At 44.3% G+C, this 16,190-nt stretch overlaps 1 protein-coding gene across 2 annotated transcripts in view; it reads left to right on the top strand.

Moving 5' to 3' along the window:
* Nucleotides 1–2,040: 2,040 nt before the first annotated feature.
* LOC147446904 (callose synthase 9-like) overlaps nucleotides 2,041–16,190 on the top strand; it is a 146,392-nt gene continuing 132,242 nt past the window's right edge. Inside the window, exon 1 of one of the 2 annotated variants that reach the window (XM_086522848.1) lies at nucleotides 2,041–2,655. In XM_086522848.1, coding sequence (XP_086378974.1) covers nucleotides 2,409–2,655 — 247 coding nt within the window. In that variant the 5' untranslated portion in view covers nucleotides 2,041–2,408. The remainder of the gene's footprint in view (nucleotides 2,656–16,190) is intronic. The other variant, XM_086522849.1, reaches the window with a different exon arrangement.

The raw sequence follows: 16,190 nt of genomic DNA, 5'->3' as shown, positions 1-16,190 counted from the left end.
ATTTGTATGTATATATATATATATAAGTGATAATATTGTGTACATGTGTCTTTTTTGTTGACAAGTTACATTGCTTGTGCAAACCTAGTTTGCAAGACCAATGTTTGGAGAGACGGCAATGCGTTGTGCTTGGCTATGCTCTAGCAATTGAAAAATTGCTAAAGGATGGCCCCAACCAGGATGATGTGGCCTTCTTGCAAACATGGTTGCATTTAGTCCAATGTATGGGCCGATTGATCAACATCAACATTGGCAAAAGAAGAGGTCACGAGCATAGGAAGCTTGGGATTATGCTCGTGGCCCCAAAATATTCTTAACGACTTTCTTCTAAAGTCTTACTCAGATAGCATGCTTAAGAGACACCTTCGAGTAAGCAAGGGCATCTATTGTTATGTTTGTGGAAAGGTGTCCCCGTTTATGTCAAAGCACATCACGAACATGCGCAAAACGATCGACCTTCCTACGCGTGCGACGATGCTATGCTACGATTAAATTCTGGCACACAATTAGAAGTCTTGGTGACTTGAATGGGTGTGCAAAGAGCACAACATGTGGAATAATCCTTGATTTTTGCAAGGCCATCATGAAATCAGGGCTAAGAGATCTGTACATTTGTTGGCCTTCTTCATTGCGCTTTGAGAGGCTAGATGGTGAATTTGAAGCCCTTTGAGGAATACCTTTGTGTTGTTGGTGCTATTGATGGTTCACATATTCCAATCAGTGCACCGAAGGAGAGCCTTGTGGATTACTTTAACCAAAAAGTCTTCCATACAATCTTGTTGCAGTTTACAGGAGCAACAGATTGTTCCATATGGAACTATGATGTTGGATGGGCAAGATCAATCCATGACTCCTTGAACTTCATTTGTAGTGAATTGGGTTGAAAATGTGCTAGAGACGAGCTTGGCAATTATAATTTGGTGGGAGATTGCGCTTATCCAGTTCGACCATTTATGTTGGTGCCCTTCAAAGGGTGCAAGGAAGGCTTATCATGCAAGGTCCATTGGAATTTAATACAATCTAGCCTCAGAATGCCAGTGGAGCGAGCATTTGGCCTACATCATGTGGCAACGTGCCTCGAGCTACACAATTGTAAACGACACAATGCTGCTTTTGACATGGAATGGGTGCGTCATGCCGAAGCCAACTTACTGGTTGGTAATTCACTTGAAGAGAGCCAAAGAACCACAACAAGCTCTATGATAGAAATTCTAGCTCTTCTTTCCACAAGGGTGGAGGATGCAATTGAGTGAGTTCAAAGAGGTGATGAAGGAGGTGTTCAAGGAGGAGTGGCCAATGACCTTGGTTCAGGTGCTATTCGCCACGACAATCTTGCAAGATCATTGTACCAAGAATATGCAAAGAACAAGGTACAACAAGTTTTTCGTGATGCTATGTCTGATGAGTCATCGCCACCAACTTCCACTTGAGCTATTGTAATATGGGTTGGGATTTACACCATGGTTTTTATGTTTTGATGTTTGCAATCTGGAATCAATTTATCAATCTGAATTTATTGAGTCTTATTCCTTAGTATAATCAAAACAAATTTTTAAAACAATTGGATGATTAGGAGTTCCTTTGGTTAATAGATAAGTCGAACTCGAAGCTATCATGTGAACTTTTCGCAAGTAAATCTCTTTTGCCGCCTCCGTGTGAACGGGGCGACAAAAATCCCTCACACGGAGGCGGCGGAAATTCCTCCAAGTTTGCTTCCGTAAGGGTGGCAGAAATTGCCTTTTTGTAATGCTTCCACCTGGAAAGTCCCTTTGCAACCATTTATTTCCGCCGCCATTGTGTGAATCCAGCCTAAATCAATGTAGAAAAGATAAAACCAAAATGTCTAATGTGTTTTTTTTTGAGCTGGAATGTGTCAAATTTTTTTCCCGTTTTCCTCAAGAGACGCTTTATACTGAAAAAGTCCCTCGGAACCCTACCTTTGAGGTCTTGTACACCTTTTTTGTTTAATTAAAATTCTGTTTATCTAAAAAAAAAAGCAATGTGTGTATTGTTTTGCAGATCAAAGACTCACAACTTCACAAGTATCCGCGTTAAGACCCACACAAACTTGCGAAATGGCGGGGAAAGGCTACTGGCTCCCGTAAACGTGTGAGAAGAACTTTCTGCTGCGCTCTGATTCCCGCCATCGCGCCCCCCACCGTCCGCCCCCCCACCCAAAGAGAGGCACTTACTCTTGTACAGGGGTGTGCGCGGATATCTTCCTCAGGTTGGAGATCTAGTTATAGCAGCTCACTCTACTTTTGCGCAATGGGGAGCTAGAAGAGCGATCCACACAAGGAAGATTAGCTGAAGAAGCCACGCAGGAAGGGTAGCTGCAGCTGTCTGCACAACGAATTTTAGAGAGAGTTAGAGAGAGAGAGAGAGAGAGAGAGAGAGAGAGAGAGCAGATGGCTTCTTCACGGGCCTTACCCACTTCCCGGCAAACTCCCAGACCCATTGGGAATTGGGAGCGACTTTTTACTGCCCTTAATTATCGTGACCAGCGTCGCGGATATTCATCCCTTGGCCGTCTAGACAGCAATTCGGCAATTGGAGGTTTCGTTCCCCCGTCACTTGGTCAAGCCTCCAACATCGATTCTATCTTGCAGGTCGCCAACGAGATTCAGGCTGAAAATCCAAATGTCTCTCGAATTCGTGAGTCTACTATCCAAGGAAACTGTTATGTTAAATCTAGGAATCTTAACATGAGCTTGATTTTTAAAAAGTTTGTAGGGCCAGACTGCTGTAATGTTGCGTAAGCTGCTCGATCAAAAAGGTTTAGCTTGTGATTTGTTTGGACTGCTTCAGGGTGTTGAAATTGGTTTTTGGAAATTTATGTTGTTATTTATTCTGATATTTAATGTGATGTTGTAGTCTGAAATACCGGAAAAGACATAATCTACTGCCATTGTAGGACCTGTTTTTGGCTGCAGTATGTGCAGTGAAAACAGTATATTTTGTGTGTTCTTGGCTATGTTGGACACATGTTACTTATCAAAAGGTCAAGGTCTGTGTGGCAAGAGAAGTTTTTTTTTAGTGCAGTCGAATGATGGGTTTGCTTTAGATAGAGGTAGGCAATTGAGTGATGTGTGTTTCGGAAGATGAAAATCAGCCAAGGCAAAAAGTTGACATGGTGCATCTAGTATATTTCAGATGATCTACTATGTAACAGCAGCGGAGGCTTGATTCGTGATTGAGTCTCACATGACTTTTGAGGCATCTAGGTAGCTTGGAGCGGTGGGTGATAGGGTATCATGGTAGACCTATGATGTAGGCACTCACTTTACATGGACTAGATGTAGAGCCCCCTCTCTTGCCACCATCCAAGGTAGGAATATGGACTCATCATCTGTGATGAGTGCTTTGGATTTTGAGAACAATGCGACTCTTGCGGTTGCAAATTAGAAGAGAAAGACTGCATACAATACAACCAAGTTCTTGATAACCAGGAGCCACAACAGAGAGATTTCTTCTATCAATGACTTCCAAATAGACTCCCAAGACCTTTAGCAGCTGCTTTTGAGATGGAGAAGAGGCCAGTTGACAGCCTAGGCACATGAATTACATCACTTGAGACTGAATCACAAGGAGAGATATTGCCAACACCAACCGCAGGCAATATAGAAACCATCACCTGAACTAGTTAAGAGATAGTCGGATAGCTCTTGTGAGAGACAATCAGAGAGTTTGAAAGGAGAGAGTATCTGACAAAAACACAAAGTGTGTATAGGGTGAAAACTGAGTATACCTCCTGGAGAGAGCCTTCAAGGAGAGATCCAATGAGATCAGCTGTAGGGGGAGAGAAACCGCTAGAGTAGAGGAGTCTTTCGTGAAGGAGAGGGGGCTGACCAACTTGTTTGGTCAAGAGGATCGGTATTTAGCTTTTGGCTCACCCACCTCCCTGTTACTCTAACTTCTGATTTCTAGTCAGAAACACAATGCTTTACACTGATGGAGAGCTTCTTTCACAACTAGCATAAGTTTTTGAAGGGTGTTGGAAGTCGTGGCTGAAGATTAAAAGTATCACTTTTTAGTAACCCAAGGCCATCTATTGGGCCACACTGTATCTGCTAGAGGTCTTGCCCTGGGATCCGGACAAGGTGGTTACCATTTTGCGCTTGCCCTCTCTTGTTAGCTGTAATGGAGTACAAATCTTTCTTGGCCATACAAGATATCATCGCGTGTTCATTCCCATATGTGCAGATATTGCCTCACCTCTGTCTAGGCATTTGTACCTTTCAAATGGTAGGAGACAAAAGCAAAAGCATTTGCCTACTGAAAGAGCCATGTAAGGTGCAGCGGAAGTGAATGTTGAACTTTGCTCAAGATGAGTGCTCTGAACTGAGCTCAAGGTTCCTTTTTCTTAGGGAAGGGAGAGCCTTCCGTGCTTTAATGAGAGAGTGCAAGTGATCACAAACAAAATGAATAGACACTGTGCGTGAAGGTGTTGAGACTGAGAGATAGAGAGAGAAGAATACGACACCATAATGTTGTCAAACCCTCCTTCGAAGGCCCCACTCTCTATGGTGAGAGCGGTCTACTTATGATTGCACAATCTCTACAATGCTTGGACTTGCCGACGATGTCGACGACGATGAGAACGACGACGTGACGGGCTGAAATCTGAGAATGCTAAGGGCTGAAATCTGCAAATCTTTATCTGCTGAATTCTGACTCTATGTCGAAGACGACAATGCGACAATACGCGCTGAAAACGCAGATGCTGAAATCTGCGTTTTCCGGGCTGAATCTGCAAACTTCGTGGGATCTGACCGTGTGGCGAGGATTTGCTGCAGGAAGGTGAGATCTGCGAGGTTCGGGACTTCTTCTGCGAGTGCTAAAGGCTGAAAACTGAAAACGCTGATGCTTCTTGGTGTTCCATCGCGGTGGTGAATCTGCAAAACGCCAGGGCTGATCTGCAAACCAAAAACGCTAGGGCTGAAAACTGTTCTACTGCTGCCGGTTGTCGTGCAAATGCAAAACGCTAGGCTTCTTGATTGGTCTTGCTCTTGCCGGGGCTGATCTGTTGTGCACAAAACGCTAGGCTGTCTGTGGATGAAAACGCTAGGTCCTTGCAGATGCAAAAACGCTAGCTCTGTTGATTGGGGGGTCTTGCTGAGAAGGTGCCTGTTGAACGCGAGGTTCCTGCTGCCTCTTCTGCCAGAAAGTGCTAGCGCTAGGTTTCTATTTATACAAACTTAGCAAATTTGCCCTACCTACTTTCCAACAAAAGTCACTTAAAAATAATAAGTGAAAAATGTCAAAAATAGGGAAAATAGGTCTACTGTCTTGTAAAATGATCCTGACGGAATTAAATGAAAATTTGATGATCATGCTGTGTGCAACCAAAGGATATGCATCTAATCTAAGTGTCTGGACATGCACGGTTTGCGAACAGACTCATAAAAGTGCCAGATCACTTCCTATTCTAGACTAACTTCACTGAACGACATCCCCTCCTTTTCAAAGTGAGGTACTGGTACCAAATTGTATGGCTTCGAGGGAGATCGCCAACAACATCCGGAATCCTCGAAAGTACTCTTCGTCGGCTCAATCTGAGGTATGGGTCGTGCGATACTTGAACTTTATAAAGGTTTGCAACGCTTGCTTCTTTGGGCCGCGCCGAAAGCGACACAAAATCATCTGTAGCTCCTTCAATGCTTCAACTTTGTCTATGGACGTAGGTCCATCTTCTTCAAGAATCTCCAAGGCTGAAAATTCCTAAAACCACTTTCAACACAAAAACATGAACATACCTATTCCATGTAAGGTGACTAGAAAAAATCTCGTCTTCCTAAAAGAGTGTGCATGCAATGTAGATGAACAAATAGACGGAGTGTCAAAGTGTTCACCACACACACGCAAACAATAGATTGAATCTTGTCTTGTTGATCTAAATCAATCAACTGTGGCAATTCACAACGGAGTGCCCATACTTGGTGCTCATACTTTCTCGTGCTCTTTCTGCAACTGTGTCGTGCCAAAGAAGAGACATGGAATGGGACTTCCTTGAATGTATACTTTTCAGCTTTTCATGAATAATCCGCATACATCTGTGCTCATTCATGAGTGAAACGTGCTCAACGTACAATATGTCATGCTTAGGAAAAGGAATCACATAAAGACGTTGACTAAAATACAGGAAATGATCACGAATGAAACACTCGAACAATGCGTGCTCACTAATCATGCGAACACACAATACTTCTTGTGAGGGTTCTTTGGACCTAGGCTCGAGAGCCAAGATCGGATCTTCGGAATCTAGCGAATCTTCCTGTGGGGGTTCTATGGACCTCGACTCGAAAGCGAAGATCGGTTCTTCGTGATTGATCGAATCTACAATGAGGTTAGCTTAAAAGTGTCAACCAAACCATCATCCTTGTGAATAATCACATCTTCTTCATGCAAATCATCATGCTTTTCATTGTCATTCAAATCATCATGCTTATCATCATGCAAATCTTGGGTGTCATGCTTTGGAGAAGACGAGACTGAGAGAGTCTCCTTCTCGTGAATCCGTTCAATCTTCGTCTGTACATTAGCAATGAGAGATGGAGAATGGACAACTTGCTCTCTACGAATGACAATAGGAGAGTCACTTTTGGCATTGAAAGTGAACGTATTTTCTGCCCAATCAATGAGAGGGTTATGCTCACGAAACCATCGAATGCCCAAAATCATATCACATCCGGAAAGAGGAGAGACTAAAATTTTTCCTTGGAAAGCAGCTTGTTGAACTATAAACAACACATCGAGGCACTCTTTCGTGATGAGAGAGTCCATACCGGGAGCAAAGCCAGAGACCTCGAGAGGAGATTTTTGACTAACCTCTAGGCGGGCTCTCTCAACAAGAGAGGGACTAATCACAGGGACTAATCACATCATGCATACTGCCTGGGTTAAACAATATGACAAAACGCTGCCCCGTCATATGATTGTAACATTTAATGAGAGACTCATCAATGGGAGGGTCATGAGAAACTTGGGGCACACTTGTGTTGTCATTGATTGCATTGATAGAGGAAGTGGGTTCTGTGGATTCTTTAGATTCATTAGAGTCAAGCTTAGGACATGTTCTTTTTATGTCACGTGACACATCCAACCCTATGTGTCCGTGGACAATCTACAGCATGATCAGGGTTCAGTCAGTCTAGATTAGAAGTGATCTGACACTTTTGTGAGTCTATTCGTAGACCATGCATGCCCAGTCACTTAGCAATAGATGCATATCCTCCGGTTGCACACAGCATGATCATCAGTATTCCCTTCAGAATCCATCAGATTTAGTTAGGGAATTATCCAGTGCATTTAGCCTATTTTCCCTATTTTTGGTATTTTCACTTATTATTTTTAAGTGACTTTCCAACAAAAGTAGGTAGGGCAATTTTGCTAAGTTAATATATAAGCAAACCCAAGCTAGCACTTTCTGGCAGGAGGCAGCAGGAGCTCCCCGCTCAACAGGTACCTTCTCAGCAGGAATCTTCAAGAACTCATCAAGCACCCCTCAGCACTCACCCTAGCCTAGCGTTTTGGGCTTTTCCCAGATCCTTGGCATTTCTTCAGTTGTTTGCAGACCATCGCCATCACCACAGTTGTGTAGCGTTTTTGCAGATCATCGCCAGCATCACATCAGGCACTTCAGCGTTTTACTAACGCTAGGCACACCTACAGCCAGATAGCGTTTTTCAGCCAAAACGCAGCCCAGACAAGCTAGCGTTTTTTCGAGCGTTTTGCCCTTGCTGCAGCGACTTCATTTTCAGCCACAAACGAAGCAGAGCAGCAGCGTTTTCAGCCTATAGCAGAGCATCAGATTCAGCCCAAGTTGGTTGCAGAAGTTCCCCCATTTTCAGCCATAAAAACGCAGCCGAAACAGTCATTTTCAGCCACCGAAACAGTCCCGAAAATCAGTAGTTAGAAGACCACAGATTTCAGCCATCAAGTCGTCGTCGTCATCACCGTCGTCGTCATCGGCATAGTCCAAGTTGCATCAATCCATTGCATACGCATTGTACCACTTTGTGCAATCAAAAAGTAGACCACTCTCACCGACGAGAGTGGGGCCTTCGGAGGAGGGTTTTACAACGTCTCTGGTGTTGTATCTCTCTTCTCTCTCTATCTCTCAGTCTCATACACTTGCATGCACAGTGTCCATTCACTTTGTTTGTGATCATAGCATTCTCTCATTAAGAACGGAAGGCTCTCCCTTCCATAAGAACAAAAGGAACCTTGAGCACAATTCGGAGCACTCATCTTGAGCAAAGCGCAAACAATCATTCCGCTGCACCTAACATTGGTATCAGAGCTTTGGCAGTGTTCTGTATCACTCAAGGAAAGAACCACAAGAACCACAAGAATTTTTTTTGCTTGTTGACATCGCACGAACCCAAGTTCGCTTGGGCGTGTCGATTCCTAATCGTGTTTTTTTGAAGAGTGAGAGGAATCCCAAGAAAGAAGGGCTTGTCTAGCCTCCCCTTGTGTCTCTTTTCACTCATTGAGAGCGGACCGTGCACTTAGCGGCCGGCCAATCGACATGAGGTGGGAAAAAGCAACCTTGGTGTGAGCGCAAGGCCGCCAAGGGGTGCGCTCGCAGAAAGGAGTAGAACTCGGGTGAAGAGAAGATCCTTCTCAAACGCGATTTGCAAGCGAAAGAAAACCTCAAGAACCTCAAGACCCCAAGTTCGTCGTGAACTTAAGAACCCAAGACCCACAAGAACCCACGACTTCAGAATGATCATCACTCGAAGCGGAATGGATACTTCGCTTGGAGGTGATGAGCATGAGGGAGGCGAAGAAGAATTTTTCCCACCAGGAGGCTTTTCCGACCCTCTCCCTTTTCCATCTACGACACCGATTGCACTAACTCCTATGGAGGCTTTCGACAAGAGGATGATGGACAAGAAGTTAAAAGACAAAGCAAGAGATGCCGAACGAGAAGCAGAAAAAAAAAGCCTATGAAGAAGACATGGCAGCCATAGAGCGTCAATACCAAGAAAGAATGGCAGCCATAGCGTGTGAGAGCGAGTAAGCACTCTTGGAAGCCAAAGCAAGACAAGCAGAATATGACCGCGAGACCACGACAAGAATGCAAGCGATGTTGCGACTCTTTTCTCAAATGCAGGCACAGATTCAATAGGATCGAGAAAAGGAGACTCTCAGTCTCTTCTTCTCCAAAGCATGACACACAGAACTTGCATGATTATGAGAAGCATGATGATTTGAATGATAATGATTTGCATGATGGTTTGGATGACAATGACAAGTATGATGTTTTGCATGATCAAGATGTGATTTCTCACAAGCATGATGAGTTGCATGAAAGAGATTGTTCTCAAGGATGATGTGTTAGTGGATGCTTTTTCTAGGGAAGCTAACCTTGTTGTAGATTCGATCAATCACGAAGAACAGATCTTGGCTTTCGAGTCGAGGTCCAAAGAACCCCCACAGGACGATTCGATCATTCAGGAAGAACCGATCTTGGCTCTCGAGCCTAGGTCCAAAGAACCCTCACAGGAAGTATTATGTGTACGCATGATTGATACGCACACATTGTTCGAGTGTTTTATTCGTGATCGTTTCCTGTATTTTAGTCAGCATCTTTATGTGATTCCTTTTATTAGGCATGACATATTGTATGTTGAGCACGTTTCTCTCATGGATGAGCACGAATGTATGCGGATTTTTCATGAAAAGCTGAAAAGTATGTATGTCAGGAAGTCACATTCCATGTCTCTTCCTTGGCATGACACAGTACCCGAAAGAGCGCATGAAAGTATGAGCACCAAGCATGGGCATTTCCATTGTGAATTGCCACAGTTGATTGCTCTAGATCATAAGAGAAAGATTCGATCTCATTGTTTGCATGTGTTTGATGAACGGATTGGCATTCTGTCTCTATGTTCATCTACATTGCATACACAGTCTTTTAGGACGACAAGATTTTTTCCACTCACTTTACATGGAATAGGTATGTTCATGGTTTTGTGTTGGAAATGGTTTCAGGATTTTTCAGCCATGGAGATTCTTGAAGAAGAACAAAGCATGACTCTAGACGCAGTAGAAGCATTGAAGGAGCCACAAAAGACTTTGCGTCGCTTTCGGCGTAGCCCAAAGAAGCAAGCGTTGTAGACCTTTATGAAGTTCAAGTACCACACGACCCACACATCAGAGTGGGCCGGCGAAGAGTCCCTTCCAGGATTCCGGATGCTATTGGCGATCTCCCTCGACGCCATACAGTTCGGTACCAGTACCTCACTTTGAAAAGGAGGGGATGTCACGTGACACATCCAACCCTATGTGTTCGTGGACAAGCTACAACATGATCAGGGTTCAGTCATTTTAGATTAGAAGTGATCTGACACTTTTGTGAGTCTATTCGTAGATTGTGCATGCCCAATCACTTAGCAATAGATGCATATCCTTCGGTTGCACACAACATGATCATCAGTATTCCCTTTAGAATCCATCAAATTCAGTTAGGAGAATTATCCAGTGCATGTAGCCTATTTTCCCTATTTTTGGTATTTTCACTTATTATTTTTAAGTGACTTTTCAACAAAAGTAGGTAGGGCAATTTTGCTAAGTTAATATATAAGCAAACCCAAGTTAGCACTTTCTGGCAGAAGAGGCAGCAAGAGCTCCCCGCTCAACAGGCACCTTCTCAATAGGAATCTTCAAGAACTCATCAAGCACACCTCAACACTCACCCTAGCCTAGCGTTTTGGGCTTTTCCCAGATCCTTGGCGTTTCCTCGGTTGCAGACCATCGCCATCACCACAGTTGTGTAGCCTTTTTGCAGATCATCGCCAGCATCACATCAGGCACTTCAGCGTTTTACTAACGCTAGGCACACCTACAACTAGATAGCGTTTTTCAGCCAAAACACAGCCCAGACAAGCTAGCGTTTTTTCTAGCCTTTTGCCCTTGCTGCAGCGATGTCATTTTCAGCCACAAACGGAGCAGAGCAGCAGCGTTTTCAGCCTATAGCAGAGCATCAGATTCAACCCAAGTTGGTTGCAGAAGTTCCCCCATTTTCAGCCACCTAAACAGTCCCGAAAATCAATAGTTAGAAGACCACAGATTTCAACCATCAAGTCGTCGTCGTCATCACCGTTGTCGTCATCGGCATAGTCCAAGTTGCATCAGTCCATTGCATACGCATTGTACCACTTTGTGCAATCAAAAAGTACACCAATCTCACCGACGAGAGTGGGGCCTTTGAAGGAGGGTTTTACAACGTCTCTGATATCGTATTTCTCTTCTCTCTCTATCTCTCAGTCTCAAACACTTGCACGCATAGTGTCCATTCACTTTGTTTGTGATCATAGCATTCTCTCATTAAGAACGGAAGGCTCTCCCTTCCATAAGAACAAAAGGAACCTTGAGCATAGTTCGGAGCACTCATCTTGAGCAAAGCGCAAACAATCATTCCGCTACACCTAACATTTTATGTGACCCTTAATGTGACAATGAAAATGACCTTCCTTAGAATAAGTGCTTTGCTCTTCCGACCTGATGTATCCTCCGAAAATTCCTTGTGCTGCCTTTTCATATGGAGTGAGCTTAGGTTTAGCAATTGTGCTAGCTTTATCCTTAGGTTCACTTTGAAAGTTCTTTTCTGAGAGACTATTGGAAGATTGGTTAGAAAAGTTACCGTTCTTACCACTCTTACCGTTCTTACCGTTCTGAGGGTTCTGCGAAGTCTGAGAGGTACTTGTCGAAGTCTTGTTTTCCTTAGGCTTTCCCTTATTGTGCTTCATCTCCTGTGCGAGAGCAATCGCTACCGCCTTGTTGAGATCGATTGGATCGAGCACCTCGACATCATACTTGATATACTCGTCCAATCCATAAAGGAATGCCTCTTTGCGCTCATCATCCGACTTGCGTAATTTGGTACCTAGCTGCAAAACACGATTAGAGAAAGACATAACTGGCATATCATTTTGCTTGAGACCACGCCAATCGTCCTTTAAACGTGCGAGGTACTGAGGTGGCATAAACCGTGCCTTGAGCTTGTTTTGGAAATCAACCCAATTGAAGGAAAGGGATGTGAATTCGTCGGCTTCCTCTAGGTGCGCGGCTAATTGTGCCTCTTGCCATGCGTGGTACCAATTGATGGCATCACCGGCAAGGTACATAGCTGCCGTCAAAACCTTGCTATTTCTTGTCTTGTTAGTTGTCGCAAATAAGTATTAAATTGATGCAACCAAGAATGAATAACCGTAGCATCAATCTTACTATCATACTTACTGAACTGGATCTTCTCTGTGACTGGGTTGTTGGAGTCCGAATCACGGCTTGCGCCACTTGAGGAACTACCAACATCTTTGGTTGGTTCGGACTTCGAGGCAAAAACATGTCGAATGTAAGGTGCAGCGGAATGAATGTTTGAACTTTGCTCAAGATGAGTGCTCCATAATGTGCTCAAGGTTCCTTTTTGTTCTTATAGAAGGAAGAGCCTTCCGTTCTTAATGAGAGAGTGCAATGATCACAATGAAAGTGAATGGACACTGTGCGTGCAAGTGTATGAGACTGAGAGATAGAGAGAGAAGAGAATACGACACCAGAAACGTTGTAAAACCCTCCTCCGAAGGCCCCACTCTCTATGGCGAGAGCAGTCTACTTATGATTGCACAAATCTCTACAATGCTTTGGACTTGCCGACTATGTCGACGACGATGAGGACGACGACGAGACGGGCTAAAATTTGAAAACGCTAATGGCTGAAATCTGCAAATCTTTATCTGCCGAATTCTGACTCTGTCGGTGACGATGTTGATGACGACGATGCGACGACGACGCGCTGAAAACGCAGATGCTGAAATCTGCGTTTTCCGGGCTGAAACTGTAAACCTTGCGGAAACTGACCGTGCGGCGAGGAGCTGCTGTGGGAAGGTGAGATGTAAGGTGCAGCGGAATGAATGTTGTATTTTCTCAAGATTAGTGATCTTTATTGCTCAAGGTTCCTTTTAGTTCTTAGGGAAAGAGAGAGCTTTCCGTCTTGTGGAGAGTGCTATGATCACAAACAAAGTGAGTGGATTGTGCGTGCAAGTGAATGAGACTGAGAGAGGGAGAGAGAAGAGATACGACACCGAGAGGTTGTAAAACCCTCCTCCGAAGGCCCCACTCTCGTCGGCGAGAGTGGTCTACTTGATTGCACAAATGTGTACAATGCAAATGCAATGGACTGATGCAACGGAAACTATGTCGGTGAAGATTTCGGGGCTGAAATAGATGCTTCTTTTATCTGCTGTCCGCAAAGGGCAAAAGCTGAAAACCTGTGCCACTTCCGGGGCTGAATTGGCTGGTTTTTCTCTGCTGTATATGGCTGAATTTGACTGCTTTGTCGGCTGAAATTCTGAGGGAAAAACGCTGTGGAAACCCTACTCCTTTAAGCTTGTTTTTGGTGTTGACAACTTGGCTGAAAATGCTGCCACAGCAGGAGGTCTCAGGCTGAAAACGCTGCCCCAATGATGGTCCAAAAACGCTGCAAGGGCTGATCCTTAACGATCCCAAAGACACTGGCTGCTGTAAGCTTGAAGGGGGAAAACGCTGCTCCTGATGATTGCTGGCTGGCGTTAGTACTTCTTGGGGGGGGGGGCTGTTGCCAGGGAATGATGGAAACGCCAGGCTTGAGGGTGGAGGGATGGCGATGTTGATCCTGGAAACGCCAAGGGAAGGGAGGGCCTCACCAAGGGATTGGAGAGGGTCTTGCTGAGAGAGGGTGGGACACCTGTTGCTTGGGGAAGCCTGCTGTGTCTTTGCTCATCTGCCAATTAGTGCTAACTTGGGTTTGCTTATAAATTAACTTACCCAATTTGCCCTACTGAGTACCCAATAAAAGTCACTTAATAAATAAGTGAAAAATGTCAAAAATAGGGAAAAATGGGATAAAGTCATCTGAAAAATCCCCAAACTGACTCTGATGGAATCTGATGGAAATGCTTATGCTTATGCAAGGTGCAACCAAAGGATATGCATCTACACTGAGTGAGTGGGCATGCACGGAGACTCACAAAAGTGCCAGATCACTCCTAATCTAACTTGACTGGACTTGACGGAAACCCTGTTATGGTGTAGCTTATCCACGGACACATAGGGTTGGGATGTGTCACGTGACATCCCCTCCTTTTTAAAGTGAGGTACTGGTACCGAGCTGCATGGCTTCCTTGTAGTCTGCCAACAACTCTGGATAATCCTTGAAGAACTCTTCGTCTACCTACACCGCTTCATGGGTTCCTCGATCTATGAACTTCAAAAAATAATGTCGTACTTGTTTCTTCGAACCATGGCGAAACCGATGCAACAAGACTTGCTGCGGCTCCATGACTTCTGCTTCATCGATGATCTCTGGTTCTTCTGCTTCCGAAATGTCCTTTGGAGGTGTTCCGTGAAACACTTTCAACCAAGAAACATGGAAAACGTTGTGCATTGACCATGAGTTAGGCAACTTGAATTTCATTGAAACCTCATTAATCTTTTTGATGACTGGAAATGGACCATACATACGGAAAGATAACTTAGGACATTTCTTTCCAACTTGCTTAAGACGCTGTTTCATAATCCGTAGATACACCCAATCTCCTTCCTTGATCGAGACCTCCTGACGATGCTTGTTAGCCTGTCGAGAATAAGATTCGTGAGCCTTGCTTAGCCGAAGCTTCACACTCTCAGAAATCTCATCCAATGACTGACTCTCAGCATTGGCATCAGGCATTTGACTGACCGATCGAGTCAACAATGACTGGAATCGGCGGCCAAAAGCTGCCTCATACGGAGTTCAACCAATAGCAGAAGAGAAGGAATCATTGAGAATAGCCTGTACCAATGGGAGATAGAGCTTCCATTGAGACTGGTGATCATGAACATAAGACTTCAACACATCAAAAGCCAACTGATTATAAATTTCCGTTTGACCATCTGACTGTGGATGAAAAGCGGATGAAAAATTCAACTTTGTGCCAAAATTTTCAAAGAGTGCACGCCAAAAGTTGGACGTAAACTTGACATCCCTATCTGAAACAGTGGACTTTGGCAAACCACAGAGGGGGTACCAATGCTTTATGAACAATCGTGCAACATCTTGTGCAGTAACTGTGGCCTTACAAGGAATCAACATGCAAAATTTGCTGAAACGATCAACAATAGTTAAACATTGAGTGTTCCTTGAATGTTGACTTGGTGGTAAGTTAGTCACAAAATCCATAGAGATATCCTGAAAAGGTCCCTCGGGAATAGGCAACGGAAGCAAAAGGCCTTGCTGCTTACCTCGAGGAGCTTTTACTTTTTGACATATAGTGCAATGTGTGACATAACTAAACACATCTTTTCGCATTTTAGGCCAATAGAAAAATCGTTCAATCTTTTCCAATGTGGTGTTCATACCCCTGTGCCCACCCGTGAGAGAGTCATGTGCATCATGTAATATGGCTGGCCTGAGAGAGGGCAACACACATAGATGCTGACCAAAATATAACAATCCATCATGAATGAGATAGTTGCTGGGCCCTTGGGAAGCAAGAGCCTGCAACCAATACTTACCAAACTCCGAATCTGCATATTGGTTCTTCATGCTGTCAAAAGACTCACCCTGTATAGAAAATGTGGTTCTTGACTCAAGAGCCAAAATCTGTCCTTTGCGACTCAACGCATCTGCAACAGGGTTAGCTTTTCCAGGCACATACTCAATCGAACCGCCAAATTGCTCAAAAAATTGTGACCACCGCGCTTGGCGATCACTCCAATGTGCACTAGGCATAGACTGTAGCCACTTGAGGGCTTGATGATCTGTGCGCATTGTAAACTCTCTACCATACAAAAAATGCTTCCAATGCTTAAGAGAGTGAATGACAGACAAAAGTTCTTTATCATAAACTGAATAATTCTTTTCCGCACTATTGAGCTTCCGGCTAAGGAAAGCTGCTGGGCGACCATGCTGCTGGAGCACAGCGCCTATGGCGACATTGCTCGCATCCGTCCATACCTCAAAGGGGTCATCCCAAGAAGCAAGGATAAGACACGGTGCTTCTGTCACCGCAACCTTGAGAGTTGCGAAAGCCTCAATGGTTGCCTTGGGCAAGTCTACGCGCTGACGGCAAGTCTTTACCCCTTTCAAAACATCAGTCATAGGTGCAGCAATGCGTGCAAAATTCTTTATGTGCGAACTATATGCTTGACATAAACCAAGAAAAGGA

This window comes from Adiantum capillus-veneris, chromosome 11, assembly GCF_014529385.1.
Source record: "Adiantum capillus-veneris isolate H3 chromosome 11, ASM1452938v2, whole genome shotgun sequence".
NCBI lineage: Eukaryota > Viridiplantae > Streptophyta > Polypodiopsida > Polypodiales > Pteridaceae > Adiantum > Adiantum capillus-veneris.
This window is presented reverse-complemented; position numbering and strand designations above follow the sequence as displayed.